Source organism: Mesoplodon mirus (genome assembly GCF_964341445.2).
Source record: "Mesoplodon mirus genome assembly, chromosome: 19".
Taxonomy (NCBI): Eukaryota; Metazoa; Chordata; class Mammalia; order Artiodactyla; family Ziphiidae; genus Mesoplodon; species Mesoplodon mirus.
The window spans coordinates 47,707,089-47,731,219 of record NC_138995.1 but is presented as its reverse complement, the minus strand read 5'-3'; the positions used below and the strand labels follow the sequence as shown (position 1 = coordinate 47,731,219).

The 24,131-nt window shown below is 46.1% G+C and overlaps 2 protein-coding genes across 2 annotated transcripts in view; one reads left to right on the top strand and one right to left on the bottom strand.

Annotated features, from left to right (window-relative positions):
- FAAP24 (FA core complex associated protein 24) overlaps positions 1-24,131 on the bottom strand; it is a 238,959-nt gene that overhangs the window by 188,978 nt on the left and 25,850 nt on the right. The gene's annotated exons all lie outside the window — the stretch shown is intronic.
- RHPN2 (rhophilin Rho GTPase binding protein 2) overlaps positions 1-24,131 on the top strand; it is a 59,720-nt gene that overhangs the window by 12,982 nt on the left and 22,607 nt on the right. Inside the window, exons 2-4 of the mRNA XM_082605815.1 lie at positions 224-339; positions 13,693-13,821; positions 16,494-16,569. Coding sequence (XP_082461941.1) covers positions 224-339; positions 13,693-13,821; positions 16,494-16,569 — 321 coding nt within the window. The remainder of the gene's footprint in view (positions 1-223; positions 340-13,692; positions 13,822-16,493; positions 16,570-24,131) is intronic.

The window sequence follows — 24,131 nt, the reverse complement described above, 5'->3', positions numbered from 1 at the left end:
CAGGAAAGAAACCAGTCACAGTGGCTGTTTTGGAGTTGTGTTATTAGGACTGACTTTTCCTTTTTTATATTTTTCATATTTTATATATTTTCCATGTTGGAAAATATATTACTTTTACTTTCAGAAAAAAATGAGTTTTTAAAACATCTTCTGTTGTATTAGACGTTTGTCATCATTTTTAGAGTGGCTGACCTCTGAAGGGGCATCTCTTGTTTTCCCTCAGGGTTGCAATCCCCTCGCACAGACTGGCCGGAGCAAACTGCAGAATCAGAGGGCTGCCTTGAACCAGCAGATCCTGAAAGCCGTGCGGATGAGAACGGGAGCGGAGAACCTTCTGAAGTAGGTGTCTGCTGGCTCTACCGCCTTGGCTGGGAGCCCGGACTCTCCTGAGGCCTCTGTCCATCTCTTTCCTAAACTCCCAGGCCTGCCCAGCTTCCTCTCTCAGCCCTTGGTTTTAGCTTTGAGTTTCCTCCTCATTTCTGGCACCTGGAGCGGGCCCTGTCTCGCCTAGAGCTTGGTCGTGTCAAAGAGAAGTATTTTACACAGCCTGTCTGTGTGTTCGGGATAGAAGGGCGATGGGGGAAGTCCAGTTATCTGATTCCTGTTTGTTTTCCCTGCTTTCTTCGGGACCTGTTTTCTCTACTGCGTAGCACTATGCTTGATGTAGAATCACTGCTTGCTAAATATTTGTTGAATGTATAAAGAAAAGAAAGGCAACACAACATTGTAAATCAGCTATACTTCAGTTAAAAAAATTAGATTTGAAAAAATAAAAAGTTAAAAAAAAATAAGAAAGAAAGAAAGAAAGAAAAGGAAGGCAGAAAGGAGGGAATAGGAGCCTTTTAATTGCCAGTGTCCACCTTTAATGAGAGGGGCCCAGTACAGCTCTGGGCTCTTGGGGCACTCATTATTATTCTCTGATGGTAACATAGTTACTTATCAATCGTAGAACTCACAGAGGCCTTACCTGTAGGCAGCGCTAAGCCCTCCCCACACCCTTCAATGCAATGCAAGATGATGTGGCAGCTTCCTCTTGTTTACAAAGAGTTCAGACTTCTTCTTCAGAGTTCTAGGGGTGACTCTTGCCAGCCCCACGCTGCCTTCTGCACTGGGTATGGAGGCAGGCAGTATGTCTGCTGCCCGGCTAAGTGAGACAGATGCTTCCTGGAGTCTCAGAAAGACATGTGGAGTGTTTACTGGGACCTGGAACCTGGAAACCTGGCAGGATATGGATAATGGGTGTTCCCAGTAGGTCTGCTTCACTGTTGGAGGCCTTAGGGAGCCCTGAGGCTGATTGGAGGCTGTTGGGAAAAACAAATACACCAAACCAGGTGGATTGGTAAAAGAGCCACAAGACTCTGGTGGTCACATACATGTATGAATAGTGTGATCTGCTGTTCCATATGGGCCGCTCACCCGAGCACTCAGTAAAGACAAGAGGAGGGTTTCTCACCATGAACTAGGAGTAAATTCATTTCTGAATCGGTCTGTATTTGTTCGTTAGGAAAGATCTCTGAGGTATGAAATGGGGGAAAGAGAGATGCAGGACAGCATGCCCTGCGTATGTGTTTAAAAAATACGTGCATAGGGCTTCCCTGGTGGCGCAGCGGTTGAGAGTCCGCCTGCCAATGCAGGGCACACGGGTTCGAGTCCTGGTCTGGGAAGATCCCACATGCCACGGAGCAGCTGGCCCCGGGAGCCACAATTACTGAGCCTGCGCGTCTGGAGCCTGTGCTCCGCAACAAGAGAGGCCGCGATAGTGAGAGGCCCGCGCACCGCGATGAGGAGTGGCCCCCACTTGCCACAACTAGAGAAAGCCCTCGCACAGAAACGAAGACCCAACACAGCCATAAATAAATAAATAAATAATAATTGAAAAAAAAAAATACGTGCATATGCTTTTGTGTATGCATAGACTTTTTCCAAAAGGGGCGAAGGAAAAGCCGTTAGAGTGGGCTCTTGGGAGCAAGACCAGGGTTGGATGGGTAGACATGACTCCTTCTTGTCACTTTATCCTTTCAGTGTTTGAATGTTCTTTTAACAAAGGGCGTGGATTACTTTCATGCATTTTTATTGTGAAATACTGCAAAGGCCTAGAAGAATAATATAAGCAACCCACTGCCCCTGGGTCAGGAACAACAGTGATGTGCCTGTGTTGGTTTTGTTGCTCATGGACTAGCAGAGGATGCAAGTCCTGGGGTGGCCAAGTGTCTGGGAACCTCTTCTCCAGCTACTTCTGTAACAGGGTGGAAGGGAGGCTGTTCCTGGAGCAGACTGGGGAAAATACGGTAACATTCCACCTTTTGAAACGACTGACCGTGTCCCTGTCCTCAGAGAAGTCTGGACATGGGAGTTGTCAGGTCTGCTGCACAGTGGGCCTCAGCGGCCAGTGCAGCTCGAGAGAGGCCCCCTATTTTGTTTGTTTGTGGTTTTTTTTTTTTTTTGACTGCGTTGGCTCTTCATTGCTGCATGCGGGCTTTCTCTAGTTGTGGCGAGTGGGGCTACTCTTTGTTGCAGTGTGTGGGCTTCTCACTGCAGTGGCTTCTCTCATTGTGGAGCACGGGCTTTATGCGTGTGGGCTTTAGTAGTTGCAGCACGTGGGCTCAGTAGTTGCGGCGTGTGGGCTTAGTAGTTGCAGCGGGCGGGCTCTAGGGTGCGTGGGCTTCGGTAGTTGTGGTGCATGGGCTCAGTAGTTATGGCTCATGGGCTCTAGAGCACAGGCCCAGTAGTTGTGGCACATGGGCTTAGTTGCTCCATGGCATGTAGGATCCTCCCGGACCAGGGATCAAACCCATGTCCCCTGCACTGGCAGGCGGATTCTTAAGCACTGCGCCACCAGGGAAGTCCAAACCCCCGATTTTGGGAAGTCCTGCTGTGTGCTGAGCTTGCTGTGCTGAGGACGCTGCAGGTGTGGTCCCCTTGGTTTGTTTTGTGGCCTTGGGTTTTGGTTGACACCTTGCCAGGCCAGCTGTGCGGCCGAGAGGGCAGGTGGGCAGCCCTGACTCTGTGCCTGTCCATTCATGCAACAAATGGATTTACTGAGCACCTACTAAGTGGCTGGCCGTGTCTGAGATGTGAGGGGATAAGGCCACAAGCAATTCAGACGAGGCCCTGCTTTCCTAATCTTAATCTCTCTCGTAGGGAAACCGAAATACACAAGCAAACAAATCCACTCACGTCAGGAGGTGATGTTTTCTAGGGCACCGATGAAAGGGAAATGTGATAGAGGCTGACGCAGTGTGATGCGGCCTTGGAGACGGAGGGTGGTCAGGGAGGCCCCCTCTGGCCAGGGCACTTGGCGTTGCTAAGGCGGGGCCTAGGGCGGTTTTGTCTGTCTTGCTCTGTTAATGACACCAGCAAACAGCCTCTCTGAGGCTCATTGTCCGGTCAGCAGTTGTTGAGCTGGCGGGGTGGGGGTGGGGTGAGGTTGTTAATGATTCTTGCAGTGACCTAAAAGCTCAAAGTGCCCCTCTCTGGGGAATGTTGTCAGAGGAAACCCTAAAGGTATTTATTAATCTGACTTAACCGGCACCAACGGTTTCCCGAAAACAAATAGGGCGTGTAGCCGAGCCCAGCTCTGGCCCGTGAGTGTCTCTGGGTGGCCGATTAGGTGATTGTCCCTGCCAGCAAAGGGTAGTTTCAGTCGCAAACCGGGCCCTGCCGTCCTGTCTGTCTGTTTTCAGGTTCCTAAATGACCTACCGTTGCTCCCTGATAAAGGCAGAGCAGTTGGAATGTTTGGGGGAGTGGGCGTTTGGGAAAATGTCCCCCCAAATGCAGGAACGTGAGGATCCCAGTCCTTACCTGCAGCCGTAAGGGAGCTTTCCGTCTGGGCGGGTGCTCTGAGGGGCCTGGTTTTCTGCCCCTTCAAGGCCTTCTTCTCTGATCCGTATCGGCCAAGAGTCCATGAGCTTCCTGGAGTCTGATTAGGAAGATATCAGATATTTTAAATGTGCTTTTTTAGGCTAAGCAAGGATAATATTCTCTCTCTTTTCCTAGCTCCCTTCCCTCCCTTGAGAAAAGCTGGGGTAGAAACGTGATGATGTTTCTCAAAAACAGGTGGCCTCTGTGAAATTTAAAGCAAGTTGCCACATAGTTCAATTTGAACTAACTGGTTCTTTGAACAAGGGTGGGTCATTTAATATCTTTGGGCTTCAGGTTCCCTTCTCGGGGCCAGGTGCGCATGGAAAAGAGTGAAGGGGGCTGGGACTGGTGCTGTGATGCGATAGGGAGTGGTGGGGACTGCAGTAAAGAGCAGAGCATATGCTCTCTGGAGGGGCAACTACAGTGTGGGCCATGGTGGGAGCAGGGCCAGGGTTGCCAGATCTTCAGTTTTGCTTTGTTTTGTTTTTTTCAGGAGAAGAGAGAGATCTGACTTTTGTCCCCCTTTTTATCTTCTGATAGTTGAATTTTAAAATATTGGCAACTGGGCTTCCCTGGTGGCGCAGTGGTTGAGAGTCTGCCTGCCGATGCAGGGGACACGGGTTCGTGCCCTGGTCCGGGAAGATCCCACATGCCGCAAAGCGGCTGGGCCCGTGAGCCATGGCCGCTGAGCCTGCGTGTCCGGAGCCTGTGCTCCACAACGGGAGAAGCCACAACAGTGAGAGGCCCGCGTACCGAAAAAAAAAAAAATAAATAAAAAATAAAAAATAAAATAAAATATTGGCAACTAATTCAAGGGGGAAGAAACAACACCCTGAGAATCAAGTGAGCAAGTCCCATGGACCTCCAGTTTGCGACTTCTGGACCAGAGGGTCATGAAGTTCTGGGACAGGGGTGCCCTGGGGTGATTTGGGCTGTATGAGAGCGACTTGAGGTTAATGACTGCTCACACTATCAGTTCTGAGAGGGGCTGGTGTCTGGGCAGTGGGGTGTACGAGCCAAAACCTTGGGGGCCTGCACCAACTCTGAGGCCTGCCTTTCTATACTGAGAGATGGGCTGGAAGCAGGTGTCCTGCCAGACCGGCTGATCTGCTGCCTTAGCCAGGTGGCCACATGAGGGCACTGGGCAAATACTTGCTCTAGCTTTCCTGAATCCCTGGCAGAGCAGGATTTGGGGTCAGACAGATTAAGGCCAAACTGCTCCGATAAGGTCTGTGAAGCTGGTACAAGCCTGTGTTGCCTGTCAACAAGCCTGTTCCTGGAGGGACAATTTTACTAAAAGACTTGGGAGAAAAATTACACTAAAATAAATGGAGATACATGGGTCAGAATGCAAATTCATGTATATCTTTAAGACAAAACATGGGGATGTTAGAGAAATTTTGGACTTGGGGCAAAGAAACCATACATCCCATGGGGTGTCTATGGTGGAAAAGGTCTCAGAGGCTCCAACTTGAGGGACATGCCTGGATGTTGTCAGTGGCCTCAGGAAATCATTGACTGTGGCCTTCTTTTTCCTATTCACATATGGTGGCTTGATCACTCAGAGTAAGTTGGACACCTTTTCATTCTTTTTTTCTTTTTTTAAAGTTTTTTTTTTTTAAATAAATTGATTTATTTATTTTTGGCTGCATTGGGTCTTCGTTGCTGCGCATGGGCTTTCTCTAGTTGCGGCGAGCAGGGGCTTCTTGTTGCAGAGCATGGGCTCTAGGCGTGTGGGCTTCAGTAGTTGGGGCACACAGGCTCAGTAGTTATGGCTCATGGGCTCTAGAGCGCAGGCTCAGCAGTTGTGGCTCATGGGCTTAGTTGCTCCACGGCATGTGGGATCTACCCAGACCAGGGCTCGAACCTGTGTCCCCTGCGTTGGCAGGCAGGATTCTTAACCACTGCACCACCAGGGAAGTCCTACCTTTTCATTCTTGACTTTTGTAGTATGTGTATGCTCTTTAGGAAAAACCCAGGGGAGTCGGCCTCTCCTTGGTGGTCCAGGCCAGAAGGAGGCCGTGGAGAAAGTGGGCGGGGAGACCCTGGGCAGGAAAGGGCTGAAACACCCTTCTGCCTCATCCTGGTCGGTCTCAGGGCCTCTTCTGGCTGTAACATCAGTTCAGACCACGGGGGTTTCAGAGTAGAAGCACACCCAAGGGAAAGCTGAGAAAACCCATGTTCTTCCAAAAAGGCCCCTAGAAGGGATTCATTTTCACCCAGAAAGGCAGCCCACGTGCAGAGCACCAGTACTGAGGAGCCCGAGGTTCTGGTCTTCATCCCTGATTTGGGCCAGCTCTTCCCCCAGCTGGGGCACGGGGGAACTGGGCACACCCACCATGTTGAACCAGTGGCACCTCATTTGAGAAGCCCCCCTCCACCAGTGAATCCGTGAAAAATCATGACCTGTACTAGGAACAGCACACGTTCTTCTAGGGTTCATTTCTTTTTTTCTTTCTTTTTTTTTTTTTTGCGGTATGCGGGCCTCTCACTGTTGTGGCCTCTCCTGCTGCGGAGCACAGGCTCCGGACGCGCAGGCCCAGCGGCCATGGCTCACGGGCCCAGCCACTCCGCGGCATGTGGGATCTTCCCAGACCAGGGCCCGAACCCGTGTCCCCTGCATCGGCAGGCGGACTCTCAACCACTGCGCCACCAGGGAAGCCCTCTAGGGTTCATTTCTGAATCAGCGTTGCACCCTAAGGTCAGCGTTGTGGAAACCCACCCTGAGAGCCCCACCTGGCTACCAACTTTCTCCGGAGTGACGCATGACTCACATGAAGAGGTCTGTGTTCAAAGAGCAGGTCATTGATTTGTTGCAAATCCTAAATCTCAAATTGTTGCCAAGTCTAGAAGAAGTAGCAGATCCATATATAGAGGTGGGAAAATCAAGAGTTGGCATATTTGGAGGTTTCCAGGTATTTGGGTGGGGGTCTTAGGGCCTAAATTGTCATAGTTAAGCTGGACCCATTCTGTTGCTGAGAACCAATCACACACCCCCCATACCCCAACCCCTCAGCCCCATCCCCGACTCACACACCCTTGCTTCTAGAGAGTGGTCTTTACTCTGCCCTTTTTTCTTTCATCAACTGAAATTGAAAGTCTCCACCGCGTGGAAAGGACAATGTCAGGTTCCAAGAGAAATAGTAAGCAAAGGTCTTGTCCCTCCAGGAGTTACAATTGTTTGTCTTGCCTCACTCTAACATGTATTTGAGGCACCCTGACACACTCATACAGCATGTAAGATTAAAACAGGAACGAGTGAGGATATGGGGTCAGTAGGAAGAAGATTAAAAGAGATTTAGCTGGAAGTAAGGCTAGTACACGCTACAAGGTCTTATATCCTCTGTTAGATGTGGGCCATGTTTGTCTCCGAGTTTTCTGGCAGGCAGTAAGAAGGGAACGTGACCTGGAACACATTTCATACCCATTAGCTGGAAGCAGACCATTTGCTAAGAAGAAGTTGTTCCCAACACCGAGGGCTGGGAGGATTTCCTCCCTTGTACCCTCGTAGACTTTATCAGCTAGTGAATCAGTCATGTTCTCAATAACATCTCTGTAGCTCAGGTTTTACAAGGGGCAGATTGTGAACCACGGTGTGTAATGAAATCAATTCAGTGGGTCGCTGTGGTATAATAAAAAATAAATATTTGGTCTTTGTGCCTGGTTCCTGGCACAGTGCACCTAAAACCCTTGGAACCTACTGCATGTCTTTTGTATGCTAATGCGATGACACCTGATGGGGGTAGGGGGCCTTCAGCTATTTGCCAGAATGACCAAGCCTGTTTCGAGGGTTGGAACTTTCAGCCTCACCCCTGGACTTCTGGGAAGGAGAGAGGGGCTGGAGATTGAGTTCAATCACCAGTAGCCAATGACTTAATCAATTATGCCCCGGGAATGAAGTAATGAAACCTCCATTAAACCCCTAAGTGATGGGGAACTTCCAGGTTGGAGAACACGTCGAGGGGCAGGGAAGGAGGCCTGCCTGCAGAGGGGGTGGTGGCTCCTCTCCCTCCTTGGCCTGTGGATCTCTTCCATCTGGCCGTTCCTGAGCTGTATCCTTTAAAAATAAACCCCAATAAATGGAAGTAAAATGTTTTCCTGAGTTTTGCGGGTCATTCTAGTGAATTATTGAAACTGAGAAGGGGGTTGTGGGAACCTCTGATTTGTAGCTGGTTGGTCAGAAGTTCAGGTACCCTCCCCCTGCCCCCACCTGCTTGCAACTGACCCCCGAAGTGGGAGCAGCCTTGTGACCCTGAGCCCTTAACCTGTGGGGTCTCTTCTAACTCTGGGAGTTGGTGCCAGAATTGAATTGAATTGTTGGTCACCCAGTTGGTGTCAGAGAATCAGAAATGGAGAGTTTCAAACATTATTGTTTTTAAAAAAGAAGCTATTAGATTTCGAACAGAATATATTGGAGAGCATCACATGTATGGCAGAGTATGGTTTTGTGAGACTTTTGTTTTGGGGGGCGGGAGGTGTATGTGTGTACTGTGCTGTGATATAAATGCATTTCTTACTGGTGATCGTGTCCTTCTCCAAAAAAAATTCCCAAACCAATGACATTTCACCAACTGAGCTTCCAATATCTCATTGCCTGGCTGGGGAGTCCAAACGTGCATGTGTGAAAACTTAACCGGCAGTGAGAGGGCAAGTGCCATCCTATCTGCAGCCAGGTCACAACTGCTCTTTCTGAGGGGGCATAAGCTTGTTGTTTGGTCATGGAGAACGAGCTGAAGCAAGGGAGGGGGAGAGAGGGAGAGAGAGAGAGAGAGAAGGGAATATATACGCACCACGGAGAGAAACTGATGGGCCCAAATATGTGCAAGGCAGGGGAAGCCCCAGGGGAGAGGGCCAACTGCAGGGGAAGTGGTTTAGCGCTTTGCTCTCTGGAGGAAAGGTGGACAGGTGGTGAGCAAAGCTGGCCAATGACAGGTAGATGGATTTTCATCAGCTGAGGAGGAGGAGGTAGTCAGGTACTGTCTCTCTGGCTGGCTGGAGCTCTTGGCTGGTGACCCAGTTCACGGATGAGGACAGTTCTGGTACCTGGCCTGAGCCATGGCTGAGGACTTGCCAGAATGGTTCAAGGAAATGTGCTCAGCAAGACCTGGCTTAGAACTGGGTTCTTATTGCCACGGTTGTTTTCGCAGTGACTCCCAATCTGTAAAATGAGCTCGCACCTGTAAGGTCTTCGAGTAGGTGGCAGAACCCCTGCTTTGAGAATTTGGGTAAGGTTTGTTCCTCCATCCTGCTTAACACTATTCCGTTCTAGGGATATAGCACGTTTTCATTTCTTTCATATAGATTCCTAGGAGTGCAATTACTTGGTTGTATGGTAAGTTTATGTTTTAACATTTTTTGAAACTACCCAGCTGTTTTCCCAAGTGGCTATGTCATTTACATTCAGCAGTGCATGAGGGTTCTAGTTTCTCTATGCATCCTCACTAACACTTGTTATTGATTGTCTTCTTTATCATAGCCAATCTAGTAGTCGTGTATTGGTATCTTATTATGATTTTAACACGCGTTTCCCTGTGGACTAAAGACTTTGAGCATCTTTTCATGTGTGCTTATTAGCCATTCATAGAACTTCTTTAGTAAAATGTTTATTCAAATCTTTTGCCCATGTATGAATTCAGTAAAGTTGCAGGATACAAAATCAACATACAGAAATCAATTGCATTTCTATACACTAATAATAAACTATCAGAAAGATAAATTAAGAAAACAATCCTAACACTCATACAGCGTTGGTGGGTCTGTAAGTTGGTACAGCCACTATGGAAAACAGTATTGAGATTCCTCAAAAAATTAAGAATAGAATTGCCACACGACCTATGTACTCCACTTCTGGATATTTATCTGAAGAACACAAAAACACTAATTTGAAAAGATATATGTACCCCTATGTTCATTGCAGCATGATTTACAATAGCCAAGATATGGAAACAACCTAAGTGTCCATCAATGGATGAATGGATAAAGAAAATGTGATACACACACACACACACACACACACACACACACCATAGAATATTACTTAGCCATAAAAAAGAATGAAATCTTGCCATTTGCAGCAACATGGATGGACCTTGAGGGCATTATGCTAAGTGAAATAAGTCAGACAAAGACAAATACTACGTGATCTCACTTATATGTGGAATCTAGAACAAAACAAACAAAAACTCCTAGGGACTTACCTGGTGGTCCAGTGGCTGAGACCCCATGCTCCCAATTCAGGGGGCCCGGGTTCGATCCCTGGTCAGGGAACTGGATCCCGCATGCCACAACTAGGAGTTTGCATGCCGCAACTAAAGATCCTGCATGCCACTATTAAGAAATCCCACATGATGCAACTAAGATCTGGCACAGCCAGATAAGTAAATAAATAAATATTAAAAAAAAAACAAAAAACCCAAACCAAACCAAACAAAAACCCCCAAGCTCATAGATACAGAGAACAGATGGGTGGTTGCCAGAGGTGGGGGCTGCAGGGGAGATGAAATGGGTGAATGTGGTCAAAAGGTACAAATTTCCAGTTATAAAATAAGTCATGGGAATGTGATGTACAGCATGGTGACTATGGTTAATAATACTGTATTGTATGTTTGAAAGTTGCTAAGAGAGTAGATCTTAAAAGTTCTCATCACAAGAAAAATATTCTATAACTAAGTATGGTAACAGATTGCAAATAGACTTATTGTGGTGATCATTTTGAAAATATACAAATATAGAATTATTATGTTGTGCACCTGAAACTAATATAATGTTGTATGTCAATTATAATCAACTTAAAAAAATCTTTTGCCCATTAAAGAAAATTGAGTGGTCTTTTTGTTATTTAATTAACAGAACTCTTTATATATTCTGGATACAGATTCTTTATCAGATATATAATTTGCAAATATTTTCTCCCAGTCTGGATTTTTTCATTGTTTTTTTTAGATGGTATCTTCTGAAGCACAGAAGTTTTTAAATTTGATGAGTCCAGTTAATTGATTTCTTTTTTTTTAATGTGCAGTTTATTTTTATTTATTTTTTATTTTCTATCTTTTTTGACTGCATTGGGTCTTCGTTGCTGTGCATGGGGTTTCTCTACTTGCGGCGAGCGGGGGCTACTCTTTGTTGCGGTGCACTGGTTTCTCATTGTGGTGGCTTCTCTTGTTGCGGAGCATGGTGGCTTCTCTTGTTGCGGAGCATGGGCTCTAGGCACATGGGCTTCAGTAGTTGCAGCATGCGGGCTCAGTAGTTGTGGCACATGGACTCTAGGGCACGCGGGCTTCAGTAGTTGTGACACACGGGCTCAGTAGTTGTGGCTCGCGGGCTCTAGAGCACAGGCTCAGTAGTTGCAGCACACGGGCTTAGCTGCTCCACAGCATGTGGCCTCTTCTCAGAGCAGAGATTGAACCCGTGTCTCCTGCATTGGCAAGTGGATTCTTAACCACTGCGCCACCAGGGAAGTCCTCAGTTGCTTCTTTTATGGATTGTGCTTTTGGTGTGTAGCTAAGAATACTTTGTCAAACTCAAGGTCGTGAAGATTTTCTTCTAGAAGTTTTGGAGTTTTTGCTCTTTTACTGAGGTCTCTGATCCATTTTGACTTAATATTTGGTTTGGTGTAAAATTTAGATTGAGATTTGTTTTTTGCCTATTGTGCAGAAAAGAGTTATCATAGCCGGCCTGAGATGGCTATCCTTAGAAAGCCCTGCTTGCAAGGTTGGTGTTTGGCTGGTATCTGGAAACTTAGATTTCAGGAGAGTTCCCACCATTCCCAGAACTGATAAGAGGAGCTCACTATACTTAAACTATTTGCACAAACAATGTGGTTTATATTGAATACCCGCTTTCCTTCTAGGAGTCTTCAATTTTGGAACATGCTAGGCAGAGGTGTCTACCTGACCAGCCCACAGTAAAAACCCCCAATGAGCTTCCATGGAAGATAGCATTTTCACGTGCATTGTCACAACTCTTTGCTGAAGGAATTAAGCATGTCCTGTGTGACTCTTTTGGGAGAGAGGACGCTTAGCGCCTGTGCCTGGTTTCCTTCAGACTTCACCCCAGGCACCTTTCCCTTAGATGATTTTGCTTTGTGTCCTTTTGCTGTAATAAATCAGAGCAATGCATACAACTATATCCTGAGTCCTGCAAGTCCTCCTAGTAAATCACTGAACCTGGCAGTGGTCTTGGGGACACTGACATGCCTAGGGATGTCCAATTGCTTCAGCATCATTTGTCAGAAAGACTTTTTCCCCCTTGAATTTTCTTGTCACCTTTGTCGAAAGCAATTCACCATAAATGTAAGGATGTATTTCTGGATTCTGTTCAGTTTCATTGCCTTTCCTTATGCCAATACCGTATCTTGATTACTGAGGCTTTATAGTAAGTTTTAAAATCAGATAGCATGAATCCTCTAACTTTGTTCTTTTTCAAACTTCTTTGGCCCTTCTAGGCCCTTTGCATTTCCATATAAATTTTAGGCTCAGTTTGTCAATTTCTACTAAAAAGCTTACTAGCGTTTTGATTGGAATTGCTTTGAATTGATAGATCAATTGGAGAGAATTGACGTCTTGACAATAGTGAGTCTTCCAATCCATAAACATAGAATGTCTCTCCATTAAATATCACAGCAGTGTTTTGAAGTTTTCAATGTACAAGTCTTGTGCTTCTTTTCTTAATTTTATTCCTAAGTATTTTAATCTTTCTGATACTATTCTGAGTGAAATTTTCTCAATTTCATTTCAAGATTGCTCGTTGTTAGTATATAGAAAAAAAAAATTGATTTGTATATTTTGAATTGTATCCTGTGACCTAACTAAATTTATTAGTTCCAGTATTTGTTTTGTGGATGCCTGGGGATTTTATACATGCAAGATTATGACAGCTGTGAATAAAGACAGTTTTACTTCTTCCTTTCAATCCAGATGCCTTTGATTTCTTTCTTTATTTTATTGCTGCTGGCTTGAACCTCCAGTATGGTGTTGATTAGAAGTGGCATAAATGGACATCTTTGCCTTGTTCCTGATCATAAGGGGGAAAGCATCAATCTCTCACCATTAACTATGATGTTAGCTGTGGGTTTTTGTAGATGCCCTTTATCAAGTTTTGTAAATTATCTTTTATTCCTAGCTTGTTATGGATTTTTATCATAAATCTGTGTTGGACTTTATCACATGCTTTTTTCCCTGTATCTTTTGAGATGACAATTTATTTTTTGTCCCTTATTCTGTTGATATAGTATGTTACATTAATTGATTTTCGGATATTAAGCCAACCTTGCATTCCTGGGATAAATCCCACTTGGTTGTGATGTATAATCCTTTGCATATGTTGCTAGATTCAGGTTGCTAATATTTTATGGAGGATCTTTGCATATGTATTCATGAAGGATATTGATTGGTTATTTTGCTTTCTTGTGGTATCTTCCTCTGGTTTTGGATCAGGGTGATGTTGGCCTTATAGGATGAACTGGGGAGTGTTACCTCCTCCTCTATTTCTCATCCATTTCCTTTTAAGGGGAAAATTTATGGTCTCTTATGGGTGACTAGGAGCAACTCCTTTTTCTCTTCTCAAGGCTAATTCTTACAGAGAGGTCTTAGCATTCATGTCAGGCAGCTCAGTGTCATTGGCTATATCCTAGGTCCATTTATTGGCAGGTGTGGCTCAAAATGGGGCAGGTGCCCAGCATCCCTGAGACACCTTATCTAATCACATCTGGCTCCTCCATCTGCAGGCAGACCCTCAGAACTTCCCTATGGGTACAAGGGTTGGGGTATCTGCTCACCCGGCAGCTGGGATGCTTGGCTGAGGATGCCTCTCTCCCCCTTCTCTTTTAACAGAGCAGCCACAAACCAAAAGGTACGGGAGCAGGTGCGCCTGGAACTGAGCTTCTTGAACTCAGACCTACAAATGCTGAAGGAAGAGCTGGAGGGGCTCAACATCTCGGTGGGAGTCTATCAGAGCACAGAGTAAGTGGGGGCAACACTTCTTTTGGATACTTTCTGAGCCTTGGAACAAGCCTACATCAGGGATGGTGCACAGATAGGCCTGAGGGTGTGGCAGACCCCACTTTGATCCAATTTGGGGTTGAGCAAGGTGTAGGAATTAGAGGGATGAACCCATGGAGTTTGTTGGAAATACCTGTCCAGTTGGACAAGAAGGCATTTATTTGTCCTGGGGACACACGGGACATAGTTTTACGGGAGAGCTATGTGGCTGGGTCCAGGCGGGGAGATGGCATCTCTCAGGTGGCCTGGGTGGTGGCTCTGTCATAAAGATGCCCTGGAAGGGCGGCTGTGGTTAGCTGTGAGAGCCAGCCTGCCAGATGGGTCCCAGGAAGCCCTGCCTTCTTCCCTGTCAGCCTCAGCACCATGCACACGGTCTGACTCTGGGTCATTCTGTTGATAAGAGTACAAAAACATAAAAACTGCCTTTTATATCAAAGATTATGAGACCTTTGCAAGTTCCCTGAGGAGACAGTGTGACTGAGACACTTTGGAAATGTCCCCCATTAAATATTTGGGAAACAAATGTTCTAATTCAGAAACATCCCTTAGGGAGTGTTTATAGGAGACGAAACATTGAGGTGTGACCTTCAGAAAAGCTCAGAGAGTCTCCCATCCCAAGGTGAGCTACCTTGGAAAGAAAAGTCCATCTTTAAGAAGAAATAACTTTGAGGGGACTTCCTTGGTGGTCCAGTGGTTAAGGCTCTGTGCTTCCAATGCAGGGGGCGTGGGATCGATCCCTGGCAGGGAACTAAGATCCCACATGCCGCGTGGGGCAGCCGAAAAAAAAAAAAGAAAAAACTTTGAGCTCTAAAGAACAGTTTACATACTTTTCTGTGTGGGGAAGTGATACTTCTCAAACGGTAAGGGAGTCCCAGGGGAAACCCAGTCAGAAAATAATTCCCTGGATTAACAGAAGGAAAATGTTGGGGAACCTTGAGTCACCTTTGGAATGTACTTTTCCTGATTGTCCCCAATCCTCTGCACTGTCCCCAAGGTGTTTTTCTGAGTCACGTGTGAAACCTCTGCTCCTTTGGTGACTGTCCATGAGCCAGCCCGTGTGTCCTGCTTTGCTTACCTGTGGGTTCCCAGTGCAGTCTGACACCTAATCAGAACAGTCAATGCACAGCTTCCCCCAGCCTGTGCTCTGGCATTAAATTCCAGTGTTTTGCCCAGAAGATCAAAGTTCCTCCAGGAGGCAAGGCCGGGCCAAACTTTGGTGATAAATGTAGGATGTTTCATATTCCCCCCTCACCATACTGAAGCACAGGGCTGTCCTTCACGAGGGTGTCCCCCAGAGGCATGCAGTTAAGGCCCCTGTGTGACCACGGTGCGGCTCTAAAGTGTCCGGTCGGTCCCCTGTGCATTGGGAAGAGGGGAGAGAGATGTGCAGATGCATAATGACACCTTGCATTTCCATCTGCCCCTCTTCCTGTTTTCAAAGCAGATTGTTTTTTTCTCAGGTTGATTTTTAAGCATTTCTATGAGGTAGGCAGGGAAGAAACAATCTCATTGTGCAGATGAGAAAACACAGGGAAGCCGGAAGTTATAGAAAAAGTTATATTAGCGCAAGATGGAGTGCGGGGCGCCCTGGCCCGGAGGCCTCGGGACGCTGGCTGCTCCTGGACAGTCACAGGGAGAGCCAGCCCCGTCGGGGTCAGGCCAGGAGCACACTGGGGCCCAGAGGAGGGCAGCACGGCCTGTCTTCATCTCCTTCTAGCAGGATCCAGCTTTCCCTCAAGACAGGGCTTTGGGGAAGCTATACACCCCACTGGGGCTTGCCTGCTTTCAGCTTAGCCCTGTTGTTTTCTGTCCCCCACAGAGGCAGCTTCAGCTTACAGCCTATTGTCCACTCACCCTGCCTGCATTCCTGGCCTCCTCCCTGGGCTGGGCTGAGCAACCCCAGGAGGTCTCCTGTTACAGGTCTGGGAGCGAAATCCCTGTTTGCAAAACATAGCTGAGCCCCATTCACTTCCTGTTAGCTCTGCCCCTAAGGCCACTCCCAGGGCGACCTGTTGGGTAACCAGCTGGTGAGTGTGGGGAGAGGAGGTGGAGGAGAAACAGCCGGTCAGGGTCTGACCCAGGGCTGGGAGCCAGGTGCGCTTAGGTGTCAGATGGGGCCCCTGCCCTCAAGGCCTTCCCTGTGCTGGGGATGGGACGCCTAGAGGGATACGCCATATAGGAGGAGGTCCTTGAGAGTCCAGGGTTGGAGGGCTGCAGGAGAGATGGGGCTCGCTGCAGTGAGGAGAGGTGGAGGGGGATGGGGGTTGGGTGGAGATGGTGGAGATGCTCCAGATGGTGGAGCAGTGGGCACACCAGGCACAGCCCCGGGTGCACAATAGGTTCTCAGCACAGTTACTCAAAGAAGTGTAGCGATTGGAGGGCTAAATCAGGGTGGAGCTGGTAGGGGCCGCATGTGTTAGGCTGGGTTGTTTAAAAGTTGCCGGGGACTGGGACCAGTTTGGGAACAGAGATGGGGACGTGACCTGAGTGGTCTTTATGGAAAATGAACTGGTGTGTGCTAGCTTGGCCGGGGGAGAGCGGGTGGGGACCTGAGCTGGGCTGCTGGGGGAAGGCCGGGGGGTGCAAAGTGGCCAGGATACGGATGGTCATGTACCTTGCTGTGTTCCTTCTAGGGAGGCATTTACGATTCCCCTGATTCCACTTGGCCTGAAGGAAACCAAGGACGTTGACTTTTCAGTCGTTCTCAAGGTAAACCTCAAAGCAAGGGGCACTGGACTCACTGTTTAAAAGGGAAATGTAGACGCTGTGTATCCCTTGAGAGTGGCCTTAGGCTCAGTGTGCCAGAGTGTCAGTTGATTTCTGCAGGATGGCCTTGAGCACCCTCAGAGCCTGTGCCATCCTTTCAGATGCTCCCTTTCATCTGGTCACTGGGGCTTCTGGGGAAGGGGTTGGAAACCCGGGCCAGTCCACCCCAGGAGGCAAGTCAAAGAGGGTATATAACCAATTTAGGCCACGTTTTTGGAAGAATAGCCAAAGTTTTTGTCCCTCAACATTTTATTGTGAAAATAGAAAAACTGAAAGAATTTTACAGTGAACCCCTGTATACTCACTACCTAGGTTCTCCCATGAACATTTTGCTGTAGTCACTTTATCACGTATTTGTCCATTTATGCATCCCTGAATCTATACATTAATCCATTTTATTTTTTGATACATTTCAAAGTAAATCAGGGAATTCCCTGGCGGTCCAGTGGTTAGGGCTTGGCACTTTCATTGTCGGGGCCTGGTTTCAATCCCTGGTCGGGGAACTAAGATCCCACGAGCCACGCAGCTTGGCCAAAAAACAAAAAAACACCAAAACAAAGTAAATACTTGAATAGCTTAAATACTTGAATAGCTAGAGTTTATGGATCCTGCTGCTCCCTAATTCCTGGATGTCTACCTTCTCTTTTCTTTCTCTCTCCCCCTCTTTCTCCCCCCCTCCCTTCTTTCCTTCCATCTTTTTTTTTTTTTTTCCAGTAACAACCTTCTTGAGATATAATTCACACACCGCACAATTCACATCTTTAAAGTGAATGGTATCTGGCCTCCCCTTAGCCAGTGTGTCCCTGGCAAGCAGCGTTACTTGTAGGCCCGTCTGTGTCTGTCACTGTGCAGGGTGCTGTTGAGATCACAGGCCCTGCCTTTGGATCCCGTGGTTCAGTAGGGGATCCAGGTAGGAAGTGGAAGATGTGGTTTTTTTTTTTTTTTTTTCCCGGTATGTGGGCCTCTCATTGTTGTGGCCTCTCCCGTTGCGAAGCACAGGCTCCGGACGCGCAGGCTCAGCAGCCATGGCTCACGGGCCCAGCCGCTCCGCGGCATGTGGGATCTTCCCAGACCGGGGCACGAACCCGTGTCCCCTGCATCGGCAGGCGGACTCTCAACCACTGCACCACCAGGGAAGCCCGGAAGATGTGTTTTGATGGAGTCGCCCAGAGATGCCCTGGGACCAGGAGAGGCCTCCCCAGTGCCTGGAATGCTTTCCTCTTCCTCCTTGCCCCACATCCATCACTCTGAGTTTTACTGACTCACCTCAAACTTCCATTTAGGAGGAGAAAGTGGCGATGAGGTGGAAGGTAGTGCCTGTCTCTGAGCTTTCCAGCTCAGGCATGTTGTACAGGAATGAATCCCAGCGTCATGAAAAATGCTTCAGAGAATTTTGTTTCTTTGCACAGTAATCCCGTTAGTTGACTCATCTTGGACTGCTTTTAATTTAGAAAAGAAAAAAATGGTTGTATGGCATTTTGGGCCCTACACAATTTGCCCTTTTAAAAAGCAATTGGTTAATGCTTCAGAAGCCTTTGCACTTGACCTCCAATCTCAATCAGAGACTGCGTGAGTCCCTTGACATATAAGCCCTTTCACTCATGGCCTTGTGGACTGCTCCTTGTTTAAATCCAGGTCTCGGGCCCTGTGAGTTTGGGGTTTATTTTGGAGTTTGAGAAGGGACATTGGTAGTCTTCCTGGATGCAGATTGCCAGAGATTTTATTTTCTGGGTAGGAAACAATCCACAGCTATATGGCAGCTTTTCAAAGGTCCCCTGAACTTTTAGATGTGACACTTGCCACAGGTCTGTGAGATTCCAGACAATGCTTATGTCTGTGGAAATGTTTTAGTTGCTTTTGTAGAATAGTTTCTTTTAAGATTTAGTTTGTTGCTTGGTGCCAGAGCTGCAAGAGTGCAGGCATTTGGGGGCACGGAGTAGGTGAAGGAGATTAAGAGGTACAAACTTGCAGTTATATAATAAGTAAGCCAGGGAGTTATACAGCCTAAGGAATATGGTCACTAATACTGTAATAACTTTGGTGTTAGATGGTTACTAGACTTGCTGTAGTGATCATTTCATAATGTATGCAAATGTCAAATCATATGTAATACATCTGAAGCTAGCATAGAATTGTAGTCAACTACATTTCAATGAAACAAACAAAAAAAGACATACTTAGAACCACAAAATGTCTGAGTTTGGGAGGAATTGTAAAGGTTACCAAAAAATAAAGATAAAAATAAAGAATACAGGTATTTAAAAGGGAGACTCTTGGAGAAACTTGGGAATTTCATGGGCATCTGTAAGGATCCAAACATGTCATGTGCTGAATTCACATTAATTTCCTCAGTGGGGGAAAAAAAATCACATGTTGTGGGTATGGCCAAGTGCTATTCAGCTGAGGCTTCCAGCCATCTCATTTTAGCCTAAAAAGGACTCTACAAATGTCAGTCATACAAAAATGAGAATGTTTGGGGGATGTTCTGTTTTTCCTTCCACATTTGTCCTTGAGAGTAACACAGACAGGTGCCACAGAAGTAGTTTGGCCGACTGAATTAGGGCAATTCAAGTTGTCTTTCAAATCTGTGTATCCATGTGATGTTTAATGGTCATTGAAGCTTCATGGTCTGATTTTTTTCTGTTTTAAATAAATGGACTTTAAAATGGCTTCATAAAAAAACACGATCAAAATCAATTCCCTTTCAGAGAATTCATGGGGTTTTTTGCTTTTAAATATGTCTTTATTAATTTATTTTTCCGACTGAGAACAGTATTGCAAAACATTCAGAAAATATCAAGACACGTAAAGATCCCTCACAGCCACACACCTCCCTCCCCCGCCCCCCGTCTCCCCACTGAGCTATGTAACTTGCTCAGTACTTAATCTTTGAGCACTCGATCTTGTCCTCTGATAAGGGGCCTGCCTTAGGAGGCTGTGAGACTCCTGTGATCTGTTCAGGCTTAGCATGGTGTCTTCTGGTAGTAGGTGCTAAATAAGGTAGCTATTAATTTCATTCTTTTTAAAAAATATTTATTTATTTGGTTGCACTGGGTCTTAGCTGTGGCTCACAGGCTCCTTAGTTGTGGCTCACTGACTCCTTAGTTGCAGCTCGCTGGCTCCTTAGTTGTGGCATGCATACTCTTAGTTGCAGCACGCATGTGGGATCTAATTCCTTGACCAGGGATTGAACCCGAGCCCCCTGCATTGGGAGTGCAGAGTCTTATCCACTGTGCCACCAGGGAAGTCCCAATTTCATTCTAAGGCAGCTTTCAAATACTGTTGTCAGCAGCTCTCTGAGCACGTTTGCACACTTCACTGAATACTCCTTTTGGATAAATTTCTGGATGAGGATTTGGTAGGTCAAAGATACATGTTAGGGATCTCTCTGGTGGTCCAGTGGTTAAGACTCTGCGTTTCCACTGAAGGGGGCACTGGTTTGATCCCTTGTCAGGGAACTAAGATCCCACATGCAGCACAGCCAAAAAAAAAAAAAAAAAAAGATACATGTTACCTAATTACCCACCAGAAGTGGTCCTGCCTTACATTCCCACAGTGTATGACTGCTTACATTGGGTATCGCTTATCATTTTGATTTTGTGAGGTCAGGCAAAAATGATATCATGACAGTTTGCATTCTTTGATCAGTACTAGAGTTCCCACTTTTGTTTATTTGTCCTTTATATGTGTCCTTTTGGAAATACCTATTTCTGTCCTTTATCTGCTTTACCATAGAGTTGCTTTTAAGAGTTCTTTTACATATGAAGGAGAGTAATGCTTGGTAATGTACGTTACAAATATTTCTCCCAGTAGGTTCTCTCCTTTAACTTGTTTTACAAGCAATACCAGTTTAAAAAGTACATCTTTTTTTTTTCCAAACAGATTTTATGTTTTTAAGCTTAACAGTTCTTCCCTTAACAATTCTTCCTTGATAACATGTTCAGAAAGGCATTCTCCACATCAAGAAGATATAAATATTTTGCTATAGTTTCTTCCAGTGCTTTAAAATTTTTTGACATTAAATCTTTAATCAATCAGGAATTTGTGTGTAAAAAAATGAGATGTAGTACTCTTTTTATTTTCACCAAAAAATGGGTAGCCAGTTTCCCCTGAACTATGTCTAAAGAATCCATCTGTGAGGCTTCCTTGGTGGCGCAGTGGTTAAGAATCCGCCTGCCAATTCAGGGGACACGGGTTTGAGCCCTGGTCCGGGAAGATCCCACATGCCATGGAGCAACTAAGCCCGTGCGCCACAACTACTGAGCCTGCGCTCTAGAGCCAGCGAGCCACGACTACTGAGCCTGCGCACCACAACTACTGAAGCCCGTGCGCCTAGAGCCCGTGCTCCGCAACAAGACAAGCCACCGTGGTGAGAAGCCCACGCACCACAATGAAGAGTAGCCCCCGCTCGCCGCAACTAGAGGAAGCCCGCGCGCAGCAAGGAAGACCCAATGCAGCCAAAAATAAATAAATACAATAAAAAAAAAAAAAAGAATCCATCTGCGAAGCTGGATGCTGTCCATTTCACTGCGTGCCCCTCCCTCCCCCTCAGCCCTCCTCTACCTGGCTCTGTGCTGGGGGGCAGCAGCAGGCTCCTGCTCTGTGGCTTTCTATTGGGTGTGTCTGAGGGGGAGTAGCATCAGCAGGAGATGAGAGGATGGGAAGAGAGGGAAGTCGGGGCTTTTAACTCCTCAGCTCCCTCAGCTGGGTACCTTTTACAATCCCCCCCAGCAGGGAAGGTCCTCGTGGCTGTTGGATGCTCACCTCAGGCAGCCACCTCTCCAGGTTCCCGTAGCTCCTTCTCCCCCTTGACCCTTCAGCTCTGTGGTTCTAATGGCTCTGGAGGTCCTGCACAATCCTATGGTTTCCCATAACCCTGCCCACATCACTATAAGAGTTCTTCCCTGGGCTTCCCTGGTAGCGCAGTGGTTGAGAGTCCCCCTGCCAATGCAGGGGACACGGGTTCGTGCCCCGGTCCGGGAAGATCCCACATGTCATGGAGCGGCTGGGCCCGTGAGCCATGGCCGCTGAGCCTGCGCATCCGGAGCCTGTGCTCGCAACGGGAGAGGCCACAACAGTGAGAGGCCCGGGTACCGCAAAAAAAAAAAAAAAAAAAAGAATTCTTCCCTTAAATTCACATCAGGCACACCTGTGTGTGCCCCTCCTTCCTGCCTGGAGCTGGTGGATGCTCCAGGCTTTTTCTCTTCTTTGGAATGCTGGCTTATGTTATATACCTGCTTCAGTTTGTTTCTGCTCCATACCTGGTTTCATTGTTTAATCCCTGTGTGTTTTAACACCAATTGGAGCAATCCTTCTTTATTACTGTGCTTTCCGAAATGTTCCTGGCTTTTCTTCCGTGTTTTTTTTTTTTTTTTGCGGTACGCGGGCCTCTCATTGTTGTGGTCTCTCCCATTGCGGAGCACAGGCTCAGCGGCCATGGCTCACAGGCCTAGCGGCTCCGTGGCATGTGGGACCGGGGAACGAACCCATGTCCCCTGCATCGGCAGGCGGACTCCCAACCACTGTGCCACCAGGGAAGCCCTTCTTCCGTGTTTTTAACTTCCATGTTTTGTTAGGTTTCTCCAAAATAGCACTTCTGGGTTTTGACTGAAATTTCATTAGATTCATCGCTTAATTTGGACAAAATCGCATCTTTACAATACTGTACATTTTCATCCATGAGCGTAATATTTCCAATTGTTGATAATCAACAAACAGCAAGTTTTATGGGGGCAGGGATCATGTCTATCTTGTTTTTAAAAAGTGATTTAATGAATAAATGAAACAATGAAATAACATGTCTTGCAGTAACGTTTAATAGTTATCTGCTTAATTAATTAAATTAATTTTGTCCCTAGGGATATTGTACTTTTGTTATAATTGTGAAAGTTTTTGATCCCCTGTTCTATTTTTCTGACTGGTTATTGTTTGTGTAAGAAAGGAAGACTATTAACTTTTTTTTTTTTCTAACTGAAGTATAGTTTATTGACAACGTTGTGTTAGTTTCTGGTATACAGCAAAGTGATTCAGTTATACATATATATATTCTTCTTCATATTCTTTTCCATTATGATTTATCACAGGATATTGAATATAGTTCCCTGTGCTACACAGTAGGACCTCATTGTTCATCCATTCTGTATATAATAGTTTGCATCTGCTAGTCTCAGACTTCCAGTCCATCCCTCTCCTTCGCCCCTCCTCCTTAGCAACCACAAGTCTGTTCTTTATAAAACTATTAACTTTTAGTATTAACTTTTTGGCCATTTTACTGAATTCTTATTAATTTTGTGGTTTTTTAGTTGATGCTCTTGGAGTTTGTAAAAACACCATTATTTGCACAAAAATTATTTTGTTTCTTCCTTTCTAACATCTATATCTTACTTTTCTTAAATTATTGGCTAGAGAACTTTCGGAATTACACTAAGTAATGGCAGTGGTGGTAGACATCCTTGTCTTGCCCCTGATATTTACAGTGGGTTTCCGCTTGATATTTTTTATTCTACTAAATATGTGTAAATCTATCCTAGATTACTAAATTTCAAAGTCAAGAATACATTTAGAATGTATCAGAATCCTCTTTGACCTCTGTGAGTTTGACGTAAAGTTTCTCTTTTAACTTCTCATTTTAAGTGTAATTTCTCTCCTAATTTTAAGAACATTTTTGCCAGTGTCCGCAGTAGTAGTTGACAGAGCAGCGTGCTGCTCTGGAAAGGATACAGTTCTCATCCCGGAGCATCTCCTGAGTCGTGGCCCTAACGCTGCTCTCAGGGATGTCGTCGGAGAAGCCCTAGAGGAGCTTTGTCCCCCAGATCATCCTCACCATAGTTAATGTCACTAATAACATAATTAATTATATTTGAAAACCATTTCAGGGACTTCCCCCATGGTCTACTGGTTAAGACTCCACGCTTCCACTGCAGGGGGCGCAGGTTTGATCCCTGGTTGGGGAACTAAGATCCTGCATGCCTCATGGTGCAGTCAAAAAAAAAAAAGAAAAAGAAAAGAAAAAAAAAGCAAAGCAATGTTGTATATTCATTCAGTACAGTCCCATTTTTGTAAGCGGAGAGTATATGGGTGTATGTGTAGGTATTCATTGAACACATAAAAAGCAGAAGGGACTTTAATGTAGAAAGTGTGTAAAGAGAATACTCACAGACACTTGGGAAAATGTAATGAATAATCTCTCTCCTCAACTTTTTGCAGCCAGGGAGAGCCAGCACTTATGGAGGATGTTATGCAAGAATCCATTCTCCATACCCATTATACTCATTTTTTCCTGTAATACTTGCCTCCTCCTAATATATGATATAATTTACCTATTTGTTGTGCCTGTTACTTAATGTCTGTGCTCCCTTGTAAGATTATAAGCTCCATGGGGCAAGATCTTTGTTTTGTTCACTGAAGTAGCCCCAGCACTGTGAACAGTGCCTGGCACATAGCAGGTGTTCATCAGTGTATCTTATGACCGAATGAACTCACCGAGTGGTCATGAAACACTGGAC